The sequence below is a fragment of the Eumetopias jubatus genome, unplaced genomic scaffold, assembly GCF_037043125.1.
Source record: "Eumetopias jubatus isolate StellerSeaLion01/CBP00866 unplaced genomic scaffold, mEumJub1_p1.0 scaffold_5, whole genome shotgun sequence".
In the NCBI taxonomy this organism is placed as follows: Eukaryota; Metazoa; Chordata; class Mammalia; order Carnivora; family Otariidae; genus Eumetopias; species Eumetopias jubatus.
The window spans coordinates 40,185,431-40,212,301 of record NW_028274811.1 but is presented as its reverse complement, the minus strand read 5'-3'; the positions used below and the strand labels follow the sequence as shown (position 1 = coordinate 40,212,301).

At 39.3% G+C, this 26,871-nt stretch overlaps 1 protein-coding gene across 1 annotated transcript; it reads left to right on the top strand.

The window, feature by feature from the left end:
* The first annotated feature begins 19,601 nt into the window (after window positions 1–19,601).
* Window positions 19,602–26,250, top strand: SPINK1 (serine peptidase inhibitor Kazal type 1). The gene is made up of 4 exons (XM_028119044.1): window positions 19,602–19,656; window positions 20,915–20,946; window positions 22,433–22,539; window positions 26,205–26,250. Exons 1-4 carry the CDS (start codon window positions 19,602–19,604, stop codon window positions 26,248–26,250), a joined length of 240 nt encoding a protein of 79 aa, XP_027974845.1.
* The last annotated feature ends 621 nt before the right edge of the window (window positions 26,251–26,871 follow it).

Here is a 26,871-nt window from a genome sequence, read left to right as displayed (position 1 = left end):
CCAGACTGTGTTCCCAGTGGATCCTTATTTAAGTTGGCACATGGCTTGTCCCCTTAACTGATTTATGTTGTTCATCTCAATCACTTGATTAAGGTGAGGTCTGCCAGACTCCTCCAGGATACTTTCTTCCCGTTGTAATTAACAAGTATTTTGTGGGAAGTTACTCTGGAACTATGTAAATACCCCATTCCTAATCAAATTTTCAATTTATCATTTAAATAACAAAATGGACTCATGGTTTCCTACTTTGTTAAATGGATTATGATCCATTACTCAAGTTTTACTTGAGCCCCAAATTTTGAGCCTCTTCAAGCTGGCCTCTTTGCCTTTGGGTGTGTCCCCAACATTCTTTGTGCACTGCCTTGCTTTCTGGCACTACCAGATATTTCAGGTTTATGGATCAAAATTCTCTGCCCCCAGCCCTGAATAAATATCTTCTCCAAGGAGTGACTCTTAGTACTTAGTATAAGAGTAATCTTGGGGGATCATCCATATACTAGGTTGCTCATTTCAACTGGGGTGTCTAAAGTCTGATCTTATCCTGCATTCATGCCTCAGTTTACTAGTTCCATCCACTTGTATTGATGATGAAATAGAAAGAACAGTTGACAGGGGTCAGAAAAGTTTTAATCAAGCCCAATTTCTTTCATTTAATTCCTGTAGCAAATCATTTCACCTTTCTGACTCTCAGCTTATTCATCTATAAAGAAGGGTCACTAATGCCTACCATATAGGGCTGTGTGGATTAATTTAGATGGTATATGTTCAGTCCCTTGGTTTACAGCTGGCATTACAATAATGAAAATCATCATTCTCATTCCATCAAATCTAGAAAAAAAAAATCAGGCCTCATTCCTTGATTGGCAGAAGAGGGAACTGAGAAATAAGACATAAGTTCGATGGTCTTTTCTTTTTAACTCAACACCAGCAAAAAGTGTTCAGGTCTCAGAAACCATTTAAAACTCCACAGGTTATGAAAACACAGATGTAAAAATCTACGAGAATTATCTATGAATGTGGTATCAAAATCAAAGAAGAAAAAAGTTCATTTTATTATCGGTTATTATTCACAGGCAACCTATTTAGATCTGAATTCAACACTTTGAAGCCATTTGCAAAATCCTATCAGTCATTTCAGACAGCATAACAAAATTACTCCAAAACTTGGCTTGAAACAACCCCAGTTTATTATTTCTCGTGATTCTTGAAAATGACTGTATTCTTCTTCTGCTTCATGGATGTTTACTGGGGCACTGGGATGGTGGATATACAAAATACTGGCATTTATGGTTGGCTTTGGCTAGGAGCTCAGTAGAGGCTGTCTACAAGAAGTCTTGGTTGTCTGTAAGTTCAAGAAAGTACATTCCAAGATATGAAAACTGAAACTGTAGATGTCTTAATGTCTTAGCCTCAACAGATATACAACATCTCTTATGCTATATTCTGTGATTACAGTCAAGCCATAGGACCAGGCCAGATCTGAGGGGAGAGGAAATAGACTCTTTGGTGAAAGTTATTGCAAAAACGACGTGGCCATATTTAATCCACTACAAACCCATATTAAGAAGGGTGTCCAAGGCTTTCAAAGGATCATATGAGAGACAGTTAATGAATATGGTAACATCAGCCTTGAGATAAGATGAATTAGGAGACCTTAAGATATTATTCAAATACTTGGAGGGCTATCTTAATGAAAGAAGAATAGATTAGGATGTAGAACAGGATTTGAGAGTTTTTTTTGAAATGTGATGAGAAATTACAGGAATGTACAGTTTAGTATTTCAGTACTGAAACCAACAAACAGTGGTTGGCTGAGGCCATATTTAGTGTAGAAATGTTCTTATAATAGAAGATGGATTAGATCATCTTTAATACCTTTTCCAATTCTATGATCATAGATTCTAACAACTTCCTTAACCTGAGGCTTAATTCAAGAAGAAACCATTTTAGAATTGGTGAAGCTTTTCATCTGCCATTTCTTGGATTTTATCACAAGCAGAATTCCTCAGCACGGTAAATGTTGATGCACAAATTATTTTTTCTCTGGGTCCCATTTTTTTTTTTTAAGGTTTTGGCTATGAGATAAATGAGACTATAATAATTTAATCAAAAGCAAAGCTACTTGATGCTCAACACCAATTTAAATACTTAAAATATTTTCTTTTGAAATATTTAAAATAGCTCACACCATCTCACCAATACTTTAAAGAGTGACACTTTCACAGGTCCTGAGAGCCGGGCCTTCAGGTTGACCAGCTGAATTAGATAATGTGTGATATGTTTCTCTGCTCTAGAAGTCCCATAACTGTACATTTTCTTTTTTCTTTTTTTTTTAAGATTTTATTTATTTATTTGCCAGAGAGAGAGAGAGAGAGGACAAGCAGGGAGAGCGGCCGGCAAAGGGAGAAGCAGACTCCCCGCTGAGCAAGGAGCCCAACGTGGGACTCAATCCCAGGACCCCGGGATCATGACCTGGGCCGAAGGCAGATGCTTAACCGACTGAGCCACCCAGGCATCCCCGTACATTTTATTTTTCCCAGGGCAGAATAAAAGGAAAAACTATGGGAAACCATGGGGTTTGTGAAATTTGAAAGGAATCATTTTAAAAATGGTTCACCAGTGCCCTCTTCTGGCCAGTTCAGAGATGGAGCTACAGTTTGTCTAGAAAACAAAACAAAGCAAAGCAATAGACAATAGGTTAGTAAATATCTTTGTGTTAGGCACCCTGTTAGAGGAAAATAAGGAATTGCAAAGTTAAAAAAAAGGGAAGGGAGGGCTTATCATTTCTGGTTTTTGTTCTACTTCTCAGATGATAAGCCAGCTAAAAGAAACACTACCTCAAATGTAGGAGAAGGTGTGGAAACTTACAATGGATTTGGGGGCGTGTGTGTGTATCTGGGGGAGGGGTTGTACATGGAGTGATGGCAGAGTAATCAAACTGACCAATAAACCTGGAAGCCTTGGAAGCCTCTAATCCTCAGAGATTTTTACAGCATCCCTCAATATTTAGCCGTGTAGAGGGAGACGTTCAAGATTTGTCATGCCAGAACCTTGAAAAACAAACAGACTTTCTGCTGAACACAGGCTGCATTAATATTCAATCTTCTGCATTTCTTAGCATGGATGCCAAATCCAGGACTTCCAAGACATTATCATCAACAATAGCAGAAAGCACTTAGAAGGGACAGAGCTGATTCGGGTTCCAATGTAAGGAGCCTGCGAGTTGCTGTTCTGTCCTAACACGTAAAAAGATGAGGAGACTGAAAAATCAACAATTCTTCCTGGATCCATAAGACAAACTGCTGTTGCAAGATTGGAGAGACAGCCAGGCAATTACTGGGAATCATGGCTTACCAGAGAAGAGGCTCATCAGTGGAAACTGCCATGTCACCAGTACTGGGGTGGGAAATCCTGAACTGTAATTGATGAATTGCTGGAAGCTCAATGTGGACAAGTCTGAGAGTTAAAAACTCGAGGGGACTCCACAGTATTGTAAGATTCACCTCCAGGAGCTTGACAGGATTCCCATAGTATATATCAGAAAAATCCCTTGGGCTTCCAGCAGAGGAAAAGGGAAAAGGGACCACTTTATTTATTTAAGATTTTATTTATTTGACAGAGAGAACAAGCAGGGGGAGTGGCAGGCAGAGGGAGAGGGAGAAGCAGCCTCCCCACAGAGCAAGGGAAGCCCGATGCAGACTCGATCCCAGGACCCTGGGATCATGACCTTAGCCGAAGGCAGTCGCTTAATCAACTGAGCCACACAGGTGCCCAAAAGGGACCATTTTAAAATATGCCAGAGCAATCTGTTCTTAACAAGGCATGCCCTTCGGGGAAACTATTTAACCAGAGCCTAACCAACTGGGGTATTATCAGAGCCTAACTGATGTGGGGAAGAGAAATACCCAGCTACAGGCCATTTAGCCATCCTGTCCCATCCAAGTGGGGAGAACAAAAACTAAGAAACATTTGTGAAGTTCACAGTCCAGAGGCATAGGCTCACTAGGACTGAGACCTAATCATAGGGCAGAGAACACTTTTGCTCCCTGACTCCTCACCACCACATTACTGAAGGCCAATTTACAACAGTCCCTTTTACGTAGTACATGATACTTTCGGGTATCAGAAAAAAAGTTTTTTTGCCTTTGTATCCAAAGGCAAAAAACACAATGGGAAGAGATGGAGCAAGCATCAGAACCAGACATGGAAGTGATGTTGGAATTATTAGACCAGGAATTTAAAACAGGTATGATTAATATGCTCAGAGCTCTAATAGATAAAGCAGACAGCATGTAAGAAGGGCAATATAAGCAGAGAGGTGGAACTCCTAAGAAAGAACCAAAAAGAAATACGAGAGATTAAAAAAAAAAAACCACTATAACAAAAATGAAGAATGCTTTTGATAGGCTTATGAGTAGACTGCCCACGGCTTAGGATAGACTCTCTGAACTAATGGATTTAGTAATACAATCCCTGAAAACTGAAAAGAAAGAGAATGAAGACTGAAAAACAACACAGAATATCCCAGGTATAACATGCATGTAATGGGAATACTAGAAGGAGAAGAAAGAGGAAGGAACAGAAGAAATATTTGAAACAATGACTAAGAATGTCCCCAAATTAATGTCAGACACCAAACCATGGATCCAGAAAGCTCACAGGACACCATGTAGGATGAATGCCAAAAAAACCCCCACACCTATGCATAACATTTTAAAGAAAGAAAGAAAAAAAAGATAAAGAAAAAATCCTGAAAGAAGCCAGAGGAAAAATACCACCTTCCCTATAGAAAAACAAAGATAAAAATTACATCCAACTTCTCAGAAACCATGCAAGCAAGAAGAGAGTGGAATGCAATAATTAAAGTGTTGGGAGAAAAATCCCACCAACCTAAAATTCTGTACTTTGTGAAATATCCTTCATGAGTGAAAGAAAAATAAAGACTTCTTTAGATAAACAAAAATTGAGGAAATTTGTTGCCAGTAGAACTGCCTTGTAAAAAGTGTTTTCAAATAGTACTTTGGAGAGAAGGAAAATAATATAGGCCAGGAACTTGGATCTACATAAAGTAAGGAAGAGTATCAAGGGATAGGTGAAGGCAAAATAAAAACCTATATTATTTTTATTCTTAATTATCTAACAAGTAACAGTTCAAAATAATAATAGGAACCATGTATTTGATTATGCATATTTATGTACATGTATATATTATACATGTATTTACTTATGCTTATATATGAGTGGAATGAATGACAGCAATGACACAAGGAACGGGAGAGAGGAGTTGGAATTATTTTGTTATTATAAGGTATTCACACTACCCATGAAGTCACGAAGTTATTTGAAAGTGGACTTAATCTTAAATGTATATTGCAAACTCTTAAGACAACCACTAAAAAAAGTTTTAAGAGTGTAACTGATATGCTAAGAAATGAGAGAAAACAGAATCATACAAAATGTTCAGTTAAAATCCCAAAAAGCAGGAAAAAGTAGAAGACAAAAATAAGAACAAAGAACATGGCCAAAAAACAGAAAACAGCAACGAACGTGGTATATATTAATCCAACTATATCAATAATTACTTTGAATGTCAGTGGTCTAAATGCACCAATTAAAAAATAAAGGATTGTCAGGGTGCCTGAGTGTCTCAATTCATTAAGCATATGACTCTTGATTTTGGCTCAGGTCATAATCTCAGGGTCATGGGATCGAGCCCTGCAACAAGCCCCAAGTTGGGTTCCATGCTCAGCGTGGAGTCCACTTGTCCTCCCCCTCTACCCCTCCCCCTGCTCATATTTGCTCTCTCTCTCTCTCAAAAATACATTACATATATGCATACAGATAAACAAAAAGATAAGAGATTGTCATAGTGGATTAAAAAAATATGACCCAGCTGTATGTTTTCTACAAAACAACAAAAAAACAAAACAAAACAAACAAAAACCCTCTTTAAATACAAAGACACAGATTAAACGTAAATGGATGGAGAAAAATATACCATGTTAACAGTAATCAAAGTAGCTATATTACTTTCAGAAAGAACTGACTTCAAAGGAAAGTTATAAGAAAAAAAGAAGAGTATTACATAATGATAAAGGGGTCAATGCTTCAAGAACCACTGCCTTAAAAGTAATGAAACTTATTTCCTGGGGTGCCTGGGTGGCTCAGACAGTTAAGCGTCTGCCTTAGGCTCAGGTCGTGGTCCCAGGGTCCTGGCCAGGGTCGAGCCCCGCATCAGGCTCCCTGCTCAGCGGGGAGCTCTGCCTCTACCTCCTGCTTCCTCTGCTTGTGTTCACTCGCGCTCTCTCTCTCTGTCAAAAATAAATAAAATTTAAAAAAAAAACTTATTTCCTTCCTCACCTCTATCTGCTAGCATAACTTATATCTGGAAGTTGATTAAAATTCACATAGAATTTTCAAACCTACTTCACTGCATTCAAACTATTAATCTGTAAGGATTACAGATGCCCATTTTTCAAATGAGGACGTTATGGTTAGTTGCCATTGTAAAGATCAGAATATTATTCATTCAGTGTAGTTTATTCAGAGCCTACTACCAGGTGGTCAGAGCACTAAGAAAATGCATAGAAAGGATTCTAAACCTATGTCTGGAGAGTTGGGGGGTGAGTGGAAGATGGCTTCCTGGAAGAAGTGAAATCTAAGTTAAGATGAAAGTGAAATGGTTCCTAGGCAAGGGACAAATCACAAATGAGCAATTACGCATTTTATTATAACTACAAAAAGGGGTCAATGAAAATGTTTAATTAAGAGAGTTACATGACCTGCAGCCACTCTGGAAAACAGTACAGAGTTTCCTCAAAAAGTTGAAAATAGAGCTACCTTACAACTCAGCAATTGCACTACTGGGTATTTACCCCAAAGATACAAATGTAGTAGCCCAACTATGGAAAGAGCCTAGATGTCCATCAACAGATAAATGGATAAAAAAGATGTGGTCCATATACACAATGGAATATTATGCAGCCATCAAAAAATGAAATCTTGCCATTTGCAATGATGTAGATGGAACTAGAGAATATTATGCTAAGCGAAATAAGTCAATCAGAGAAAGACAATTATCATATGATCTCACTGATATCTGGAATTTGAGAAAAAAGGCAGAGGATCATAGGGGAAGAGTGGAAAAAATGGAACAAGATGAAACCAGAGAGGGAGACAAACCATAAGAGACTCCTAATCTCAGGAAACAAACTGAGGGTTGCTGGAGTGGTGGGGGGTAGGAGGGATGGGGTGGCTGGGTGATAGACAATGGGGAGGGTATGTGCTATGGTGAGCGCTGTGAATTGTGTAAGACTGATGAATCACAGACCTGTACCCCTCAAACAAATACATTATATGTTAATAAAAAAACATAAAAAAAAAGTTACATGACCATTCTGCTTCGAAGTGAAGAACAGATTAGAGGATTAAAAAGCTGACAGGAAAGAAATGGCTGATTCTAGGGCTGAAGCAGGCAAAATCCAAGATGGCTCGCAAGCATCTTACAGTGCCTGAAACTAAGGAACTGAGAAGAAAACAAAAGAATTAAAGCTTACCACATGGCTACAGAAGCGGAAAGCACTCCCCCCTGGCAAAAGCTGGAACAATGTGGCTAAAAAAATAAATAACCAAAATAAATAAATATCCATGAAACTCTGTCCTTCTATATAGATATAAATAAATTATTGAATACATGAATAAATAAGTACAGGAGAAGAGTCCATTCTTCCTTAGAGAGGAATTCAAAATAATTTATATAGATTCTCCACTCTCGAGGAGATGGAGCTTAACTTCCCTCCTCCCCTGTGTGGGCCACATTTACTGACTTTGTGCTACATAAAAGACTATGAAAAGGGATGGAAGCTAACTCTGCAATTAAGGAAACTGGCAAGTGCTATCTGGACCAAGTAACCAAGTTTAACCCTATCATGGCAAGTCGTATGGACAGCACACACCCATGGTATATGGCAAGAAGGGTGTCTCATTTTTGTGATGCTATCCCTGCCCAAATCCTCAGCTCCAGTTTAACCATGAGAAATATACTGAACAAACCCAAATTGAGGGATATTCTAAAAATGGCTAGAGCTCCATAAAGCGTGTCCAGGAATAAGCAGGATATATTAGCAAGGAATAAATGAGAAAGTGTGACCAACCAGAGGAGACTAAGGAAGCATGACTAGTAAATTTAATATAGTATCATGGATTAGAGACTGGGAGAGGAAAAGGACATTGGTGGAAAAAATAGTGAAACTGGAATCAAGTCTGAGGTTTAGTTAATAGTAATGTGTCAGTGTTGCTTCCTTAGCCATGACAAATGTACCAGGTAATGTAAAAGGTTAACAACAGGGTAAACTGGATGAGGGATATACATGGACTCTCCTGTATTATCTTTTTAATGTTTCTATAAATCTAAAACTATCCACAAATCCAAAGTTTGCTTAAAAGACAGCAAGATGTAGTGAGAGCAGTTAGGAAACTGTTTCAAGAAGTAAATAATGGTCTGAATTAGGGAAGTAGAGAGACACTGTATCAGAAAGAGAACAGAGTCAGTATGTTGAAAGTGGCTCAACATGACTTGGTGACTGTGTCAGGGGACAAAGGTAACTGGTGAGGTATAGAGAAGGGACAGAGAACACACTGGTCAAGCCAGCTCATAAATCCAGATCCTCTGCCTCTTTATGACAATTCAATGCACACTGTAACACATAGAAGAGCCCATCTGAATGAACACAGGGAAATAATCCAGGCATGGGGCAGAGTGGTGGAAGAGAGATAGAGACGGGATGTTGACTACAAGATGCACTAGGAAAACTGGTGGCTGGTTAGATCAAGGGCCACAGAAAAGTAGCCACCAAAGATGCCTTTAAGCCTAAAATCCGAAATGATGATGATGCTCTCAAGAAAACGGGAGAAGTCTGGAAAAGAAGGATTGACAGGAGAGATAATCAGATTTGTTTTATCAAGTATGTTTGAAAAGATTTCAAGGCCTCGGTGGAAATGCCCCATAGTAGAATGAAAGCAGGTAGAGTCTGGTGACATATATTGTGTATCTAGAGATGTGAGAAAGACTAACAAAGGATCATTAGAATCAGCGGGAATGAATTCATTAATAAAATGTGAGTTTAAGAGCAATAGGGCCAGGGGAGCCTGGGTGGCTCAGCTGTAAATTAAGTGTCTGCCTTCAGTGAGGGTCATGATCCCAGGGTCCTGGGATCGAGTCCCGCATCGGGCTCCCTGCTCAGCGGGAAGCCTGCTTCTCCCTCTCCCCACACACCCCCCCCGCTCTTGCTCTCTCTCTATCTCTCTCTCTCAAATAAATAAACTCTTTTAAAAAAAATTTAAAGAAGAGCAGTAGAGCCAGAAATCAAAATCTATTCCATTTATTTTAACTTTCTTGACACCCTCTTCCTCTTGCTATGTTTGTTCCATACTCATCCTATATTTCCTTATTTGAAATGTGGTTAGTTGCATATTGACCTTTTGTGCCCAAATACAGGCTTCTACCTTTGGCTATAAAAATTTTTCTTTGTTCCCATATGTCATAAAAATACTTTCTCTTCTTTCCGTAAACATTTATATTTGTCAACTGGAATGCTTTCTTCTCCCCTGTTTGAACTTAGTTAATCATTCCTGGAAAGAAACCAGTGCCAGTCTGGGAGAAGGTAAAGCTGCTGGAAGGGGAGACTCAGGGCTCTATCAACAAGGAAGTGAGAATGGTAGGTGTTCACAACCATGCTGGGTCTAACGGAGGTTGTCTGCAACACTCAAAGCTTACTCGTTTAAAAAAAAAAAAAAAACTTAGTATTAACAGCAGTTTGGAAGTTTCCTATAAATTAAATACACAATATGGAAAGATTTTACCAATAAGAGGAAAAAGAAAGGACAGGAAGTTGATCCTAGGTTTAACACGTGCTGAAGTAGGGCAGCAGTAGTAATAATAACCATGTATTAAGCCTTTAGTGTCATGGTCTGAGCTATGAGCTTGACATGCATTATCCTCTTTATGCCTCGTGACAAGCCCATGAAGTAGATATCAGATCCACAGTCCGTAATTCATCATTCCAAACCCCACAGAGTTCTGAGAACCAGAGGTTTTTGTTTGTTTATTTTGTAATCCTTTTGACAGCTAAACCTATCAGGAGTCGACTTAAGGCTATTTATTTTCATTTTTTTTTAAAGATTTTATTAATTTATTTGACAGAGAGAGAGACAGCAAGAGAGGGAATACAAGCAGGGGGAGAAGAAGGAGGCTCTCTGCCGAGCAAGGAGTCCCACGTGGGGCTCGATCCCAGGACCCTGGGATCATGACCTGAGCCGAAGGCAGACGCTTAACAACTGAGCCACCCAGGCGCCCCCCCCCTTTTTAATGGATTTTTTTAAAGGTTTTATTAATTTATCGACAGAAGGCTATTTATTTTCTTTATATTTGTTTTGCTGCAGAATTACTAGTGTGTTTGACCAGACGATGCTACCCTAGACACCACGGAGCTTTCTGTAATAAACAGTATGAGCATAATGACCTTTCTAAAATTAAGAAAACATCTGAATTCCAAAACTCATCAGCACCAGGGATTTTAGAGAAAAGACTAAAAACTGCGGGTCATAAATGTAAAGTTTCACTCAAAGTCACACAGGTAGATTTGAGATTAGGTGTGTTGTTCTCCAAAAGACCAGGCTTTCAGTTATTACATAACGTGCTGGAAATATTAATAACTTAACAGGTGGCACCAGAATTTATCTTGGGGAAAGTTTTGTCTTTGTGGGGCAAAGACCCTGAAAAAAATGTTCTGGGTGTGGTATTGAGGACCTACGTGTCATTTGGCTCTGCTCTAGATAAGGAAAGAAACTGATTGTTTTATTCTTGAGTGGAGGGGGTAGAAAAGAGGAAGAAGGAAAAGGAGCAACCAAATATTTGCTGGCTTGTCTTCAGCTTGAGGGGAAAGTGACTAAGAAAGACTCTGTAAGAGTGGCTCTAAAGGCTAAGGTTGCTGAAGATTCTAAGGTATGGTGTTAGAGTATTTTGTCATCTGGTATGTGATGTTACCTCTTCTACCATTTCTTTGTAAATTTATTAAAGTCTACTCTACCCTCAAATGCTTGGGGTGAATGCATTTTTCCCATTTTATCAGGTACCTTTTTTTTTATTTCAAGTTTTTATTTAAATTCTAGTTAGTTAACATATAGTGTAATATTGGCTCAGGAGTAGAATTTAGTGGTTATCAGGTACCTTTAGATTGAACAGTGTGCTTGACTCTGGAGATGAAAAACAAAAGGTCATGACCTCTAGTAGTTTAGTAGAAGACAGAGATAAAAAAGTGAAAAAATTAGAATTCCCAGTTTAACATTCTATAATAGAAGCATGCCGAAGTGCAGGGTTTGCAGAGATAAAGGAGCACCTCCATCTGCCCAGCAGAGTCGCATTATTCTCCCTGTGGCTCCACAAGTACAGCCAAGGCAGGGAAGACCATCTTCACATGATACTGACACGTGCTTCTTTAGTAACTGTTATTTAGAAATTCACTACTAGGATCGCTAATGCTGGAAGAAATTTCCCTCTTGAGCCCCACAGTTGCTTTTGATATTTCTTAGCAGTCCTGTATTCAAAAATACATTTTCTTAAGCTATTTTCTTCCTTAATTACCCCAACAGTCGACACTCACCACCTGTTTTTTCTGTGTTGAATACTAGAAAGCTCTAAAGAGGGTCTATGACATTATTTTCTTGCCACTCTGATGAATGATTAAAGGAACTCAGAATTTTGAGCCTGCAGGAAAAAAAAAGTATTTAGAATGGGCCTGACAGTTTGTCTTCATAAACCTTTGTTTGAACTATGTCACTTCCCACCTTAAAACTTCTTTTAACCCCATGCCCACTTCCAGCAATGACTTGTTTCTCACTATCTTCAGAGAAAAACTTCCTGAAATCGATGTTCTTTGTTTCCATCTCCTCACATTCTGTTCACTTTCTAACCTTGGAAGTTTCCCAGAAGTTCCCTTCTGCCAACACCTAACACATAATAAGTATATTCACGTATTTGTTGAATGAAAAAGTACATCAGTTATAAAATTTCAATGTGCTCTGAAAACAGTGAGGTCAAGGTGCTTCCCCATCTGGCTTATTCTGATGAAGTAATAGGCTGAGGGTCAACAAAAGGACAGATGCAAGAAAAGAAACTTAGCAGCATCATATGAGGCAGGGAAAGAAGTACTTAACATTTCGTGTGATGCAGTGCAAGTACAGCTTTGAGTCAGAAGATAATTAACGAGATCTTAGACCTAATTATTAGAGTTTTGTGCATTGAGTGAGTGGGGGTGGGAAGGTGGGGGGGAGGGCAGCAGACCTTAGACCACTGTGGTCATCATACTGTCCTAGAGTAGCCGTCAAGGTAGTTCCCTTTCAAAAGCACAAAGACAAAATGGAAACATGCTGAGGGGGGACAACTTGAAGCACTATCAGATGAGAAGTAGTTGATGGACTGGATTATTTCACAGAAAGAAAATTTAAAGTGGACTATAGTTGTTATTAACAAACATCTGCTAAGGAGGATCATGGAGATAATAAAGTAGAATTTTTCTGAAGTCAAGAATTAGGATAAATAAATCAAAATTTCAAGAGAGGTTTCAGCACCATATAAGCAACTGCTGATCCTAATCTCTCACATGAAGAATTTAAGTATTGACTAGATGCCCACTAACAGGTGAGATTTAAACACAAGAGTTGAAGTTGGAACAGATGAATGTTCTCTTTCCTAGTCCTGTGAGGAACATAGTTATTCTAGAGAACAATTGCTAATCTTGGAAAGGCATGTTACCACCTGACATTTATTTTGCCTTAAAGCTGTGTTGATAATAAAATAGTATTTACATTCCCTAAGGTTAACTATGAGGTGTTTGTGATGATGATGTTATTGGAAGCATGAGGAACCTCTGATCTCAGTACCTCACTGACACCTAAACTGCAAGTGCTCACATCCACTATTTTCAACATTGAGTACCAAAAAAGCGAGTGCAAGAAAGAGAAGAATATTTCATCTCCAGTTAGATTCTTAGCAGTATTATAAAGACCTACTTCAATGAGACCAAAGTGGTCCGAGAGACAGGTCAGGGTGGATTTTCCAAAGCCACAGGGTGGGCCTCTACAAAGTCAAGAAACATCCTCCAAAAGCACTACAAGAATTATACAGGGGAAGGCTGCATATACTGTGCGTTAACAGTAAACAAACTTAGTGCATCTGTGAGGTTCAAACAGGTGTTTTATATAGAGAGAAAAACAGGGGTTATAGCTCAGGGGTAGAGCATTTGACTGCATATATAGAGAAAAACCCATTAGATAAAAAGTTCAGTATAGTCTTTTCAAAAAATGGTGCTGCAATAATTGGATATTCACATGTAAAAGAATGAAACTGGGCCCACTGGATCTTAGATCACTCACAAAAATTAACTCAAAATAGATTAAAGACTTAAATGTAAGACTGAAGCCATGAAACTCCTATAACAAAACATAAGAACATAGTTTCTTGACATGGCTCTTGGTAATGAGTTTTTGGATGTGACACCTAAGGCACAAGAAACAAAATAAAAAAAATAAATAAATGGAACTACATCAAACTAAAAAGCTTCTGCAGAGTGAAAAGACAATTTTTCTTTTTACAAATATTTACAATATTATAAATCTTTACAAACCATGTATCTAATAAAGGATTAATATTCAAAATGTACAAAAAATTCATTAAGCGTCTGCCTTCAGCTGGCTCAGGTCATGATCCCAGGGCTCTTGGGATTGAGCCCCACTTTGGGCTCCCTCTCCCTCTGCCCCCCCACCCTCTGCCACCCGCTTGTGAGCTTGCTCTCTCTCTCTCTCTCAAATAAATAAATCTTTTTAAAAAAAATGGGAAAAATATCCCATAAGGTATATGAACAAGGATACAGAAACTTACCCACAATTATGTGACCTACTGGTTTCTGACAAGAATAACATTGCAGAGTGATCAAGAAAAATGGTAGTTTCAATAAATAAAATTGGGTTGACCATCCACAAATCCATGTTAAAAAAACTGAATTTTGCAACCTACTTACATCAGCCACAAAAATTAATTACAATGGATTGTAGAGCTTCCAGGATTACATAAAATATCCTCACAATCTTGGGGTGGGAAAAATTTTCTTAAATATGATACAAGAAAGACTAACAATAAAGGAAAAGATTGCTAAATTGGACTCAATTAAAATTAAGGACATTTTCCACCAAAAGATATTATTAAGAGTTAAGATATAGCTAAGTCAGAGGTCTTCACATATCAGGCAAAATATATTAGGCTCCATGTCACTAGTTTCTGTCACTTTTCTTACCAGTCAAACCTTGGGCAGAGGATGTGAAAATCAACAGGTGCTCAAGCAACATCCGCATTCCAGCAAGTTTTATCAGCAACCACTAGAACAGTTCTCTTAAGTTTTGTCATCACTCTTTATTCAGGTGAATAATTAGTCCTTGAAACAGAGGGGAGTAGGTCATAGTATGTTTGCTGAGTTCCTGAAGACATGCACACATAAATATGTACACAGAGAAGAAAAGAAGACAGATGGAGAGATTTACACAAGGGTAGGCCATGTAGACACACTAAATATGACTAACAGCCTAGCAGGGTAGCAGAGTTGTTCCAGCCAATGCCTATCCCATCTCATCCCTTAAGGCAAAAAATATTTATTCTATCAAGATAGTGATCATATAAAGCCTTAATATATTATCCATTTATTTCCAATCAGTGGAAGGCTCATGTTATTACCCGCTAGTAATGATCATTCCAGGGGAAATGGAGGGATAGTATTTTTGCACAGCATTTATTTGCTTTTGTACGTTTATTTTTCACACCAAATGAATATATCATGACACACATTTTGGTAGCTGAGGATTTACTCAGAGTCGCATCCCAGTTGTAAGGGCAGACTTGTAATTGCTGCCCGGTGTGCCTCTTCATGTGCTCTTCAACTTGCTGCCTCCAAAGAGCCACTTCCCACCACAGTTTTAGGACAAGTCTCTAACTAGAATTTTATCCTACTTTTATAGCAATTAAGAAAACAAGACTGTACGAGGGCACAGGACATTACTGTACTTAAGTGTTTTTCAAAAGGCAAGTCAAAACTGGTGAATTATGTGACAGAACAGAATAAAAGGCACCAAGAGTCATCCCATATAATAAGGCTATGTTTTGTTTCTTAACAATTTTATTTGTCTACACATATGTAGGCTATAACACAAAATTTATTTCTTGCTTTGGATACAGTCAAAATGTTTAAAAATCAAGGTTCGGTGCAAAGAGCCCAGTGTTTGGCATGAGACAGGTCTAAATCTGAATGTTATTTCTGCTGGTATCATTACCTAAAGAGTTCCTGCAATGAGATCCCAGCCAATTCCCTTCTCCTCAGACTGCTTATGAAACCAAAGAAAAATACCTTCTCTCAAATATTAACTCCCATTACAGTGGCTCTTAGAACCGTCTTACTGTCAACCAAACTGCTATTTAAATTATGAAAAGAGGGGCTCCTGGGTGGCTCAGTTGTTGGGCGTCTGCCTTTGGCTCGGGTCATGGTCCCAGGGTCCTGGGATCGAGGCCCGCATCGGGCTCCCTGCTCGGCAGGAAGCCTGCTTCTCCCTCTCCCACTCCCCCTGCTTGTGTTCCCTCTCTCACTGTGCCTCTCTCTGTCAAATAAATAAATAAATAATCTTTAAAAAATAATTATGAAAAGAAAAAAAATTTACTCACTCAACCTGTATCTATCAATGCTTAGCCTAAACTCCATAAACACAGAAATCCAAATCTATTTCCCTAGCAGTCAGGCCAGGATTTTTAAATATGAGGAACTCAGTGGCCATCTGAATTATAATGACGGCTGAATAAATAAAAGACTGAGTGAGCCAGTAAGTGACTATCTGTGGCAGGCAAGAGACACCGAAATGAACAAGGCATAGATCTGGGTCTTCAAGAAAAGAAGCATATGCATGTATTACTTTATTCATGTTTTCAGCAAATATTTATTCAGAACTTTCTATTTACCAGGCACTTGGTGAGGTACTTCAGTTACAAAACAACCATATGTGCTCCCTAAAGGGAAAGGGATATTACATAATAATCATATAAACAGACATAGAATAAAATTTAAGTGATGCAGGGTATCAGGAAATAATATAACAACAAGCCCTAGCGTACATGCAGAACAGAGTGAGGAACTACTTGGAAAGGCAGCTCCATGAGAAAATTATATTTAGCCTGAGTCTTGGAGGTTAAAACCTAAAAACTATTTTTTTTTCCCTGTGGAGAGTAGCTTTGAGGAAGAAATAACAGTAGATACTGTCTTGAAGGAAATTTCAGAAAGCCAAAGGGGACTTCAAAAGTTAATCTACAACTCTCAAGGCCAGATTTACCCTCAGGGAGGGACACAGACAATGATGTCATTATCTTTGCTACGTTGGTATAAAATGATGAGAAGCATTCAGCATTGAGGTTATTTCAGATACAGATTCAAGAAGAGAACATGGTAACAAATTAAGCTTGGGAGGTGGTACAAGGTAAGGGCAAAAGGAGGCAGTAAGGGGAACGCTTAGGTTTTGGCTTAACCAACCTGTTGGAAGGCAGAGAAGCAAAGGGGAGACTGAAGAGAAAAGTATTTGTGGTGAGTGATCAAAGTTATTATGGGACATATCACATTTGAAGTGCCCATAGGATGTCCAAACAGTCAAGAAGGCTCTTAGTATCTGGTCTGAAGATCCAAAGGCAGGTCTAGGAAAGAGATACGTATCTGGGGATTTTATAAAGATATAATTTAAATGATGTGAATGAATGAGTTTACCTAAGGAAAATGAAAAGTGAGACATGAATAGGGCACAGGACCAATACTTGAGAAACTCTAACTCTTCACTCATTAGAAGAAGAGGAGTCAATAAGGAGGATGAAGATGATATGAGAATGGAGAAGGAATGAAGAAATGCAGAGGACTGTGCAGTCATGAAACACAAGAAAAGAAATTATATCTTGGGGCGCCTGGGTGGAGCAGTAGGTTAAGCATCTGACTCTTGATTTCCGCTCAGGTCATGATCTTGGCAGCCTGGATCAAGCCCCACATTGAGCTCTGCGCTCAGCGGGGAGTCTGTTTGTCCCTCTCCCTCTCCATGACCACAACCTCCTTCTCTCTCCCTCCCTCTCTCTCTCTCTCACAAATAAGTAAAAAAATCTAAAAAAAGAAAAAAGAAAAAAAGAAGAAACGATATCGAGTGTGATCAAGTGTAAAGAATTAGAGGCCATGTGTTCTGAAAAATTGTCCACGGAATTAATTGATTTGAATTAGTGACCAAAACAAGAGCAAGTTCAGTGGCAGTAGAGAGGCAGGAGGAAGCTAGGATGGTGAAGGTTGACACATAAATGGAAGATGGGGGAACCATCACACACAGTTTCAACAGTGTGCTATGTGTTGCATTCAACCACCATGGCAGCCCAGAGAGAGCAGAAGTTTTCCACTAAGAAACAACATTTGAAGTGAACCTTAAAGACAGAGGAATTCAGCAATGCATATGGGTAAAGAAGAACATTCCGGTTAGATGGAATGGCATTATAAATCCTGAAAAAATAACAACAATGAAATTATAGTGATGGGCAATGTTTCTAAGTGTTTACCATGTGCCAGAAACTGTTGCAAACGTTTTACATGTATGAAGTTCGCCTGAACTATAGAGTCAACCTCTTCCTTCCTCTTCCATCATCAGCTCTTGGTTGGACTAGGACAGGAGCCCAGCAGCTGGTTTTCCTGCTGCTGCCCTTGTCTTCAAGTTTATTGTCTTAAGCAGGTAAAATAACCTTTTAGGATGACCACCATATCATGTCATTCCTGCGCCACAACTCTAAGGGCTTTCCCTCAGGTTCCAAACCGAAGTCCTTACTCCAGCCTACCCAGCCCTTCACCATCCAGGCCTCCCTGCTTCCTTTACTACACTGCCTAGGTGTCCTTCCATCACTGTGCTCCAGCCAGATTATCCATCACCCTGGATGTTTGTCAAATGGGTCAGGCAAGTTTTTGCCTAAGAGCCTTGGCCCTCGCTGTTCTCTCTGTCTGGAGAGCCTGTTCTTGGATATCTGCATGGTTCAGTTCTACACTTCCTTCGTGTTTCTGTTCAGACGTCACTTAATGACCAATCTTATAACGCCTATCTCCCGATCCTCCAGCACCCTTACCCTTTTTATCCTTTTTCTCCATAATATTTATCATAATCTTGTATGCTTTATAATTATCAGATGACTTTCTTACTGCCTGTCTCCCCCAACTAAAATGCAATGGAGGCTCCTTGAGAGCAGGGACTGTCATTTTTACTCACTGATGTATCCCCAGACATGAGCACAGTGCAAGATCAGGGAGGATCTGAGATTTTACCCTATTGGAAGCTTGCCACAGTTAAAGGGATGCTGGCAGAAGACACAAGGCTGCTGAGTCAGAGACAAGGGACTTAATTATTCAATAGCAATAACCAGAGTGCCAGTGTCATCCGGTTTCCCAAGCCCCAGTTTCTACAAGGTGACATGACGAGGACCAAGTGGTACCTACAGAGAAAGTGCATTGTGCTCCATAAGAAGGATGCCATGCTTTTTAAAAATCCCTAATCTTTTTTAAGGGGCACCACACCCACCTAATCTTTGCACAGGTGAGAGATATTATCTTTATTATAATGAACAGGAAACAAACTTCCCCTTTGCTCCAGAGAGAAAACACTATTCCACTTTCCAAGTCCATTTGTTGTACAAACTCTTGAAAAGAGCAATTGAGGCACAGGCAGGCAATCAGTGCCTCTCCTCACAAAACAGGCAGAAACACAAGATAGAATTGAGAACTGTCTCCCAATAACACGTGGTAGAACAATACTTATGCTTGAATGAAAGATAAACACTCTGAGTTAAATGCTATTATTATTTCAGATCTCAGATGAATAAAGTGAGGTACAGCATGAATGAACTACCTGCCTAAGAACACAGAGCTAGTAAGTGTCCGGTGAGCACAATCTAGCCCTGGAGCATACATACCCACCTTAGGGACCTGACCCCTCTCTAACTCTAACCTGTCTCTCTGTCAGCTACCTTGGGCTTTGTGGATGAGTGACAGAACAAAAGAAAAGAGAAAAAATTAAAAAAGGGAAAAGCTGGAAGAAAAGAAGAATAGAGAGCAATTTGTGGATATCCATACCCGTTTATATATCCAGAGCTAGAGTACAGGGGACCTTTGAGTTCATCTTATGGATGAGGCCACTGGGGCTCCCCATAGTCACAGAGGAAGTTGGGGGGAGAACCAACTAACTGACCACCAGAACTTTTCTGACGGAGTCTTGGCCTTGCATATGGCAGGCCTATGCTGTTTCTTTCATCTTTCTTACGCAAGTGACATTCCCAAAACTTGGGGCCAGGCTATGTTACAGAGTCAATGAATAGCCAAAGATCTGTGACAGGGCAGGAGGTGGTGCCTGGACGGCCAACCTAACTATATAACCCTTCCAGTCCCAGGGTTCTGAAGAGAAGTGGTAAGTTCAATGCAGTTTTCCACTGAGGTCTGGATACCGAACTTTCAGCCATGAAGGTAACAAGCATCTTTCTTCTCAGTGCCTTGGCCCTGTTGAGCTTATCTGGTAGGTGCCTTTGTATATTTTTCTGACTTAAGCAAAACCTTTTTGACGTGTTGCATTACTGAGCTCATTACATTCTAAACTTAGAGTCTAGTTTTGGACAGATCTTTTGGTCCCACCCAATGAAATGAAATAAGGTCAGGGACCTATTCCAGAGGGCTTCTTCAAACCCAGAGGTGTCTTGCTGTTTCTCATAAAATTTAGCTAGGAGGAGCTACCTCCTTACCTAGATCACCTCAGAAATTGTCAATATCAAAATCAAATCTCACCAACATTTCTTCCTTTGGATACTATCAAGTTACTTCCTCTTCCCTTCAATAAGCTCATCCAAGATCACCACCCCCTACATAATGTCAACAAACCTGTTATTTTCTAGGGGATGCAGCATGGCAATTTTAAGTGTCTATCTGTAAATTCAAGAAGTGTGAATTGGACTAATAATCAGTGTAATGTAGTAGAGGGAAAGAGCTCTTTGGGGACTGATGGTGAGATGTCAAAAGAGTTCTATTCTTAACATTACTTACTAAAGAAGACTTACGTGTAATTGCAAGTTAGTTTTGTGTCACAAGATCTGGCTGGTGCTAGTGGTAACTGTTTCACAAATTTTCATATAAACTCTCCACATCTTCATTTATACACTGACACTTCTTACATCACTAATTATAAGATCAAAGGTCTAGTAACCAGTTGTGAGAAGGCAGTGAACATTCAGAAGATATTTGCTCTTGCCTGACACATTTCGAGCAGTAAGTAAATCACTTCTGTTTTCAAAAGATATGGGTCAACTTTCATGAAACGCCCAACTGAGATACTTTGGTCATAATCAAACTTCCGCTTCATTTTCTTAAGGCTTCAGCAGGCAGGGAGTGATGGGGCACCAGTCAGATGTCCTTGAGAGAAGGCAGAAATAAGAAGGGGTTGGGTGGGGCACCTGGGTGGTTCAGTGGGTTGAGCGTCCGACTCTTGATTTTGGCTCAGGTCATGATCTTGCCCTGCATCAGGCTCCGTGCTCAGCAGGAGTGTACCTGAGGATTCTCTCCATCTCCCTTTGTCCTTTCCCCTGTTCATGCGTTCATGTGTCCTCTCCTTCTCTCTCAAATAAATAAATAAATCTTAAGAAAAAAAAAAAAAAAGAAGAAGGGTGGGGAGCAGAAGAGGCCAGCAGAGAAGTCTTCAATGGAAGTGGAAGATTGCAAATAAGGGCCGATCTGGCTTCTCCCATTTAGTACCTGACCTCACAGGTCTCATTTATGTTTTCTAGGTAACACTAGAGCTGGCTTGGTGGGAAGAGAGGTAAAGACAATTTTGTACTTTTTTATCTCTCAGGCTAGAACTATTTACTCCACTCAACTCACGGTCAAGCTGTGACATTTCAGTTCCACCTGAAGTCAGGACGGGTGTGTGGTACTAGCAAGGCTTAACCTGCGAAGTGTGGATTGTGACAGCAGTGCCCCCACAGCGGCTTATGCTGAAGGACAAATGCACCAACACACAGGCAATTTCCATGTTGTCATATAATGCTTGCTGTGAAGGCATTCTGAACGTTCTGAGGCTATCTGGTATGGCAAGGATTTGGGGGGGGGGGCATTCTTCTTAACTTCCCCCCAGCAGCCTTCCTCCTTACAGCCAGTTTGACCATGTTGGCATAAAGTTCTCCCAATCCCCAAGGTGAAGCTCTAATTTATAATGAACAAAAGAAAATAATAAACTCGGTTCTGCCTCTAGAAAAATATTCTATACCTAACTTCTTTTTTTGTTCTGAGTTTATAAATTTATTAACTGTGGTAAATTTGAAGACCAGGGAAGAGAAGTGTCCCTTTTCATTTATATCTAGTGAGGAGATAGATGGCAAACCAAAAGGGTATGAGTAAATAAATTATTACACTAATGATAAAGGTTTAAAGAAATTCAGATACCATCTGGAACCTAGCCTGGTTAGATCACAGAATGTGCCCCTAAGTGAGATATATTTTGAGCCATGAAGGATAAGAGAATGTTAGCGAAATATAACTGGTGGGTAAAAGTAGTAGACTGAAGTGGCGAAGAGCCAAAGCTCAGGTCCTAGACCAACTGGGTTTGAATCCTGGATCTGGAATTACCAGCTGCGTAGCCTTGGGTGATTTAATCTCTTTGTGTTTCACTGTCTTCACTGGAAGAAGAGTATAATAAAAAAGTCATAGGATAGTTGTAAGATTTAAATAGAGTAATACATGAAAGCACATGCCTATGACAGCCATTCCATAACTATGAGTTCTTACTGATGTCCAGGAAACAGACTATGCAAGGGCTCCCAGGGCAGAAAGCACCTGAAGTCAACACATGACTAAGAGAAGGGCAGTGTGACTGGACCACAGTGGGCAAGGAAGACATGCCCACAGTGTGGCTGACCTGACAGGAACCAGCACCTGCCATCATTGCAAACTGGGAACATGATCTCACTCACCTTATTTAAACCTCACACCACCACCATGAGATAGGTGTGGAAGCGATAATATCCTTCCCATTGTGCAGATGAAGTGACTGAGGCTCGGAGCCACCAGGAGATTTGCCCACATATTATAGCTTGTAAACAGCAGAGGTATTACATGCAATCAGGCATTTTGTTTCGAAACCTTGGATTCTTCCTCTCAGATACTCAGTATCACTCCCCCCCATCACTGCCGGGCTTCCATCTTTAAGCTAACCAACTCCAAGGAAGTGAAAACCCTTTTAGAGATTTTGCTATAAACTCAAAGAACGCTAAATAATGGAAAATAATTCTGTTTAATTCCATTTTTAGGCTAAATGTAACACTGAAACAACTGCATGTACGAAGATCTATAATCCTGTCTGCGGGACTGATGGAGAAACTTATTCTAATGAATGTGTGTTATGTGTTCAAAATAAGTGAGTACAAATTTGAATGTCTTTTAAAATGTATTTTTAAGCTAGTCATCTTCAAATTTTCATATATCTTATCCCTCTAAGTTCCAATCAATATACCAATAACATTAATCTTACCATGAGAGAAACAAAACATCTCGACTTTCCAAAAATAATTCCCAATCTCTTTTTCTCATTACATATCTGGTATGATTATCTACAGAGATGTGCATGTGTTTATGTGTGTGTGTGTGTGTTGTTATACAAAACAATACTTATTGTGTCAGGCATTGGGCAAGGCACTGAATACTCACAAATCTATGAGGCAGAGAATACTAAACCCATTATACACATGAAGAAATTGAGACTGAGCTTAAGTAACTTGCTCGAGATCAACAAGCAGTAAGTGACAGACGTGGGTCCAAATCCTTGCTCTTTCAACTATGCTTTAAAGTCAGGTATCAGACTAAATATTTGTGAGATACAGAAGGAAGTCCAACATGTTTCAAGTCTCAGTTTGGTTATACTCAATGTTAATACAGTGTAGTCAGTGGAAAAAAGAGCAAAGTACTCTGGGAGCACAATATTAAAAACAACTAATTAGGCCTGCTACAATTCGGAAAAGTTTGGAGGCTTTGTTTAGGCCATAAAGGAGAGACAGGCACTCCAATAAGAAGAAAAATCTGAACAAAAGGGAGAAAGGTATTAATAACATGGTGCAAGATAAATGTGTTAAGGAAAGGACAGTGGAATAGAGGAAAGTGTTTGAATGGTTCTCTGAATTAATTTTTCAAAAATCACTTGTATAACAAAAACTCATGCTTTACAGCAAATCAACAGATAGTCTAGATTTTTAAAAAGCTAATACACCCAAAATACCTTTTAAGTTTAAAAGATCACAGGGGCGTCTGGCTGGCTCAGTTGCTAGAACATATGACTCTTGATCTTGCATTGTGAGTTTGAGCCCCACGTCGGGTGTAGAGACTACTTAAAAATAAAATCTTGAAAAAAATCATACTTGGTGATGGTAATGATTGTGTTTACAAAAGCCCTCAAAAATACAAATATGAATTATATGGATCAGGTGACCAAAAACATTCTTTTGTAACTTTTTTTATGGAGATGAGAGCCAGCCTCAGTGAATCTCATTTTCTGAAGTGATCATAGGTAGGTGCTGGGAATCAAACTCAGGCCCTCAGAGAAGCAGATCTGCCACAAATTTCCTATTTTACTCAGCTCCTGAACACCTAACATGTGCCCAGCATTGTGCCGGTTTCCTCTGCTTTCCTTGTGCTTATGAGTAAAAGAAAATAGGTCATAAGTACAAATAAGAAAACTTCTGGTAACTTGGGACAAGTGCCATCAAATGAGGTGTGAGGAAAGTACCTCAGGAGTGAAGGAGAGACACAGATTCCTTAGTACTAAAAGGGTCAAGAAAGGATCCATGAAAAGGATGTCATTTAAACAGGGCTCTGAATTTTGCAGCACCGCAAAGGCATCCCAGGTTAAATAAAGGCGTAGAGTGATCAAAACAAATAAAAGAGATTCCACAAGTAGCCCAGAAAACTGTTATTCTTAGAACCGATTTAGCATTAACAACTTTGACTTAGACTCAAATGACTACACGCATTTCCATTATTCCGTAGTATAAATTCCCAATAACATGACCTCTCTTCTAGGTCTGCTTTAAATCACTTCAGAAAATCCTCAGTGTTAGCAAGGATTGTTGAAATAGGGCCCCAGGGAGAGAGATCTAATATCCTCAAGTTTTAGAACCAAAATATTAGATGTTCTGCTTTGTGGTGAATTTATTTCCACACTAAATATTTGTAAAAGGAACTGGAAAACACTTGTTAATTTTCTCATGACCTAGGCTGTTGACATAAAGGTCAAACATCATATTTCCATCCAAGGGGAGGAGAAAGCAACATAACAGCCTTGAGATTTAGAAAATTCCCAAGTGCCAAGACCAAAATGCCCAACGTTTAGAATGAAATATTGCAAAAATATTAACATACAGCTGAGACACCCCATTCCCTTAGCCTTTAAAACCTACCTGTCCTGCTTACTCATTCTATTTTTTCAAAAATATTTAAATATGAGAAGAACATTTGAATGCCAGAAAATGTAACTTCTCTTCCTGTATTTCTCAGATAAGAAAACAGGTCTAGGGGCGCTTGGGTGCCTCAGTGAGTTGAGTGTCCAGCTCTTGGTTTTGGCTCAGGTGACGATCTCATGAGTCATGGGACTGAGCCCAAGTCGGTCTGCTTGAAGATCCTCTCCCTCTGCCTCTTCTCTCACTCTCAAATAAATTAATTGATTTAAAAAAGAAAAAGAAAACAGGTCTAGAGAGAAAATGTGGCTTTTCCTAGTGTAAAATACTTACAATGTACCATACCACCTTTCTCTCTACTGCCCGTTAAAAGCCCCCCAAAAATACTTTGTTAACTAGAACCAGGCTCTGACCCTAGTTGTTGGGTTTTGAGATGGGTAGACAAAGGCTTGCATCTCCTTGATCATTACGTGCTTGTCAGATATAGTCAGTAAGGACTTTTTTCTCTGTCTTCTCAGGGAATTTGTACTGGCAAATTCTGTTCTGTAGACCGGCACTCTCTAGTAGAACTTTCTGCAAAGACAGAAATGTTTTGTAACTGTGTTGTCTAGTATAGAAGCCACTAGCCTTGCCACCAGTACTTAAAATGTGGCTCGTACAACTGGGAAACTGAATTTTTAATATTACATAACTTTAACTGATGTGAATTTAAAGAGCTAAATAGGGATGGTGTCTTCTATATTGGACAACACAGCCATAGAAGGTAAGTCAACCTGTGTACTGTGTTTAGATGTTTGTGCTATGTATACTAAACAACTCAGACAAGTATTATGCATGGATGATATTTATGGAACAAGAAAACAATAAAACTCTTAAAATGAAGAATCATCAAGGTCCAGATAAATACATGCATAGATATACAGAAGTCAGATGTCCTCAAGTAACAAAGAACTAGAAGAATTTTTATAAACCAGTAGTATATTCAAGGAAAGGATGGTTAAAAAAAGAGAGAGAGAGAGAGCGAGCTCTGAAAACAACCTCATGAGGCACAATTACAGGATTTAGGAATACTCAGCTGACAGATAAGAAAACTGGTTTGGGAAAGATAGTGTCCTGGGGAGCAGAGTGGTTTTATCTGGAGGGGAGGATGCTCAGACCTGGCAGGTGTCAGATAGGATATAGATATGATTTCCTTATGTGAGATTTCACAGGTATTAAACCCCAGAGTTCTAAGGCAAAGGATCAGTCAATTAGAACATCCTGTAGTAGCCCAGGCACCAGCTAAGCTGGATGCCTTGTGGCTAGAACAATGATATTAGGAGAAAAAGAAGCAACGATGAATTAGAGATTGATTTCAGAGGTTTACTGTAATGCCACAGTAGATCTGTAAACTCTGTAAGGACATTTTTCCTTTCTGTTGTATCCCTAGTGTATGTAAGAAAGAGTGTCTGTCAATATTTGATGAATTAATGAATAAGTGAATGAATACATGAATGAAAGGCAGGAAAATGGGAATAAAAATTTGAAACCTTTCTATTTTAAATAAAGCTGATGTTTTTTTCATTGTTTTTCTCCCATAGTCACTTTTTTTGTCAGCAAAATTCAAGCTGATTTTTTTTTTCATTCTCTTCTACAGGAAGCACCAGATCCCTGTCCTCATTCAAAAATCTGGACCTTGCTGAGAACCAAGGTTCTAAAATCTCCTGTGGTTCCCACAATGCCTAGCGGACCTGACTGTTGAATAAAATGCATCTAAATACTTCCTGTTGTTCCTGTATGCTTTTTCCTCAAAGGCATGTTTGATTACACTGGGGTCAGGGGACTGAGACAAACTCAGAATAGACCAGATTTTACAAAATACAGCAATTCTGAAATCTTGGACAAGGTTTCCATCATGATGCTTTTTCCTTCTCCATTACCTTCCTCACATACTATTGTCTCAGGAAAATGTGATTACAGTTACTAACTGACAGGACCCAGTTGATCCTGAGGACAAAAATCCCACAGAGAATTAAACTAGCTTCAGAAGGAATACTTGGAAAACTTTCAGTCCAGAAACATGTTATCTGTTAGCTTTCGTGACTGAAATAATTTCTTTAGGTTTCCTTGGGATTTAATAGAGCAACCATTGTACGAGGACTCTGTGTAGTTGACTTGGCTTTATATGTGAGCCACAATAACCCTGTAAGGTTATCCTTATCTTGTGAGTCAACGTAGAAAAGTTAAGTAACCTGACTAATAGCACCGGCAAATAAGGTAGCAGAGTTAGGTTTTTAATCCAGGGTGGACTCAAAAATCTAATG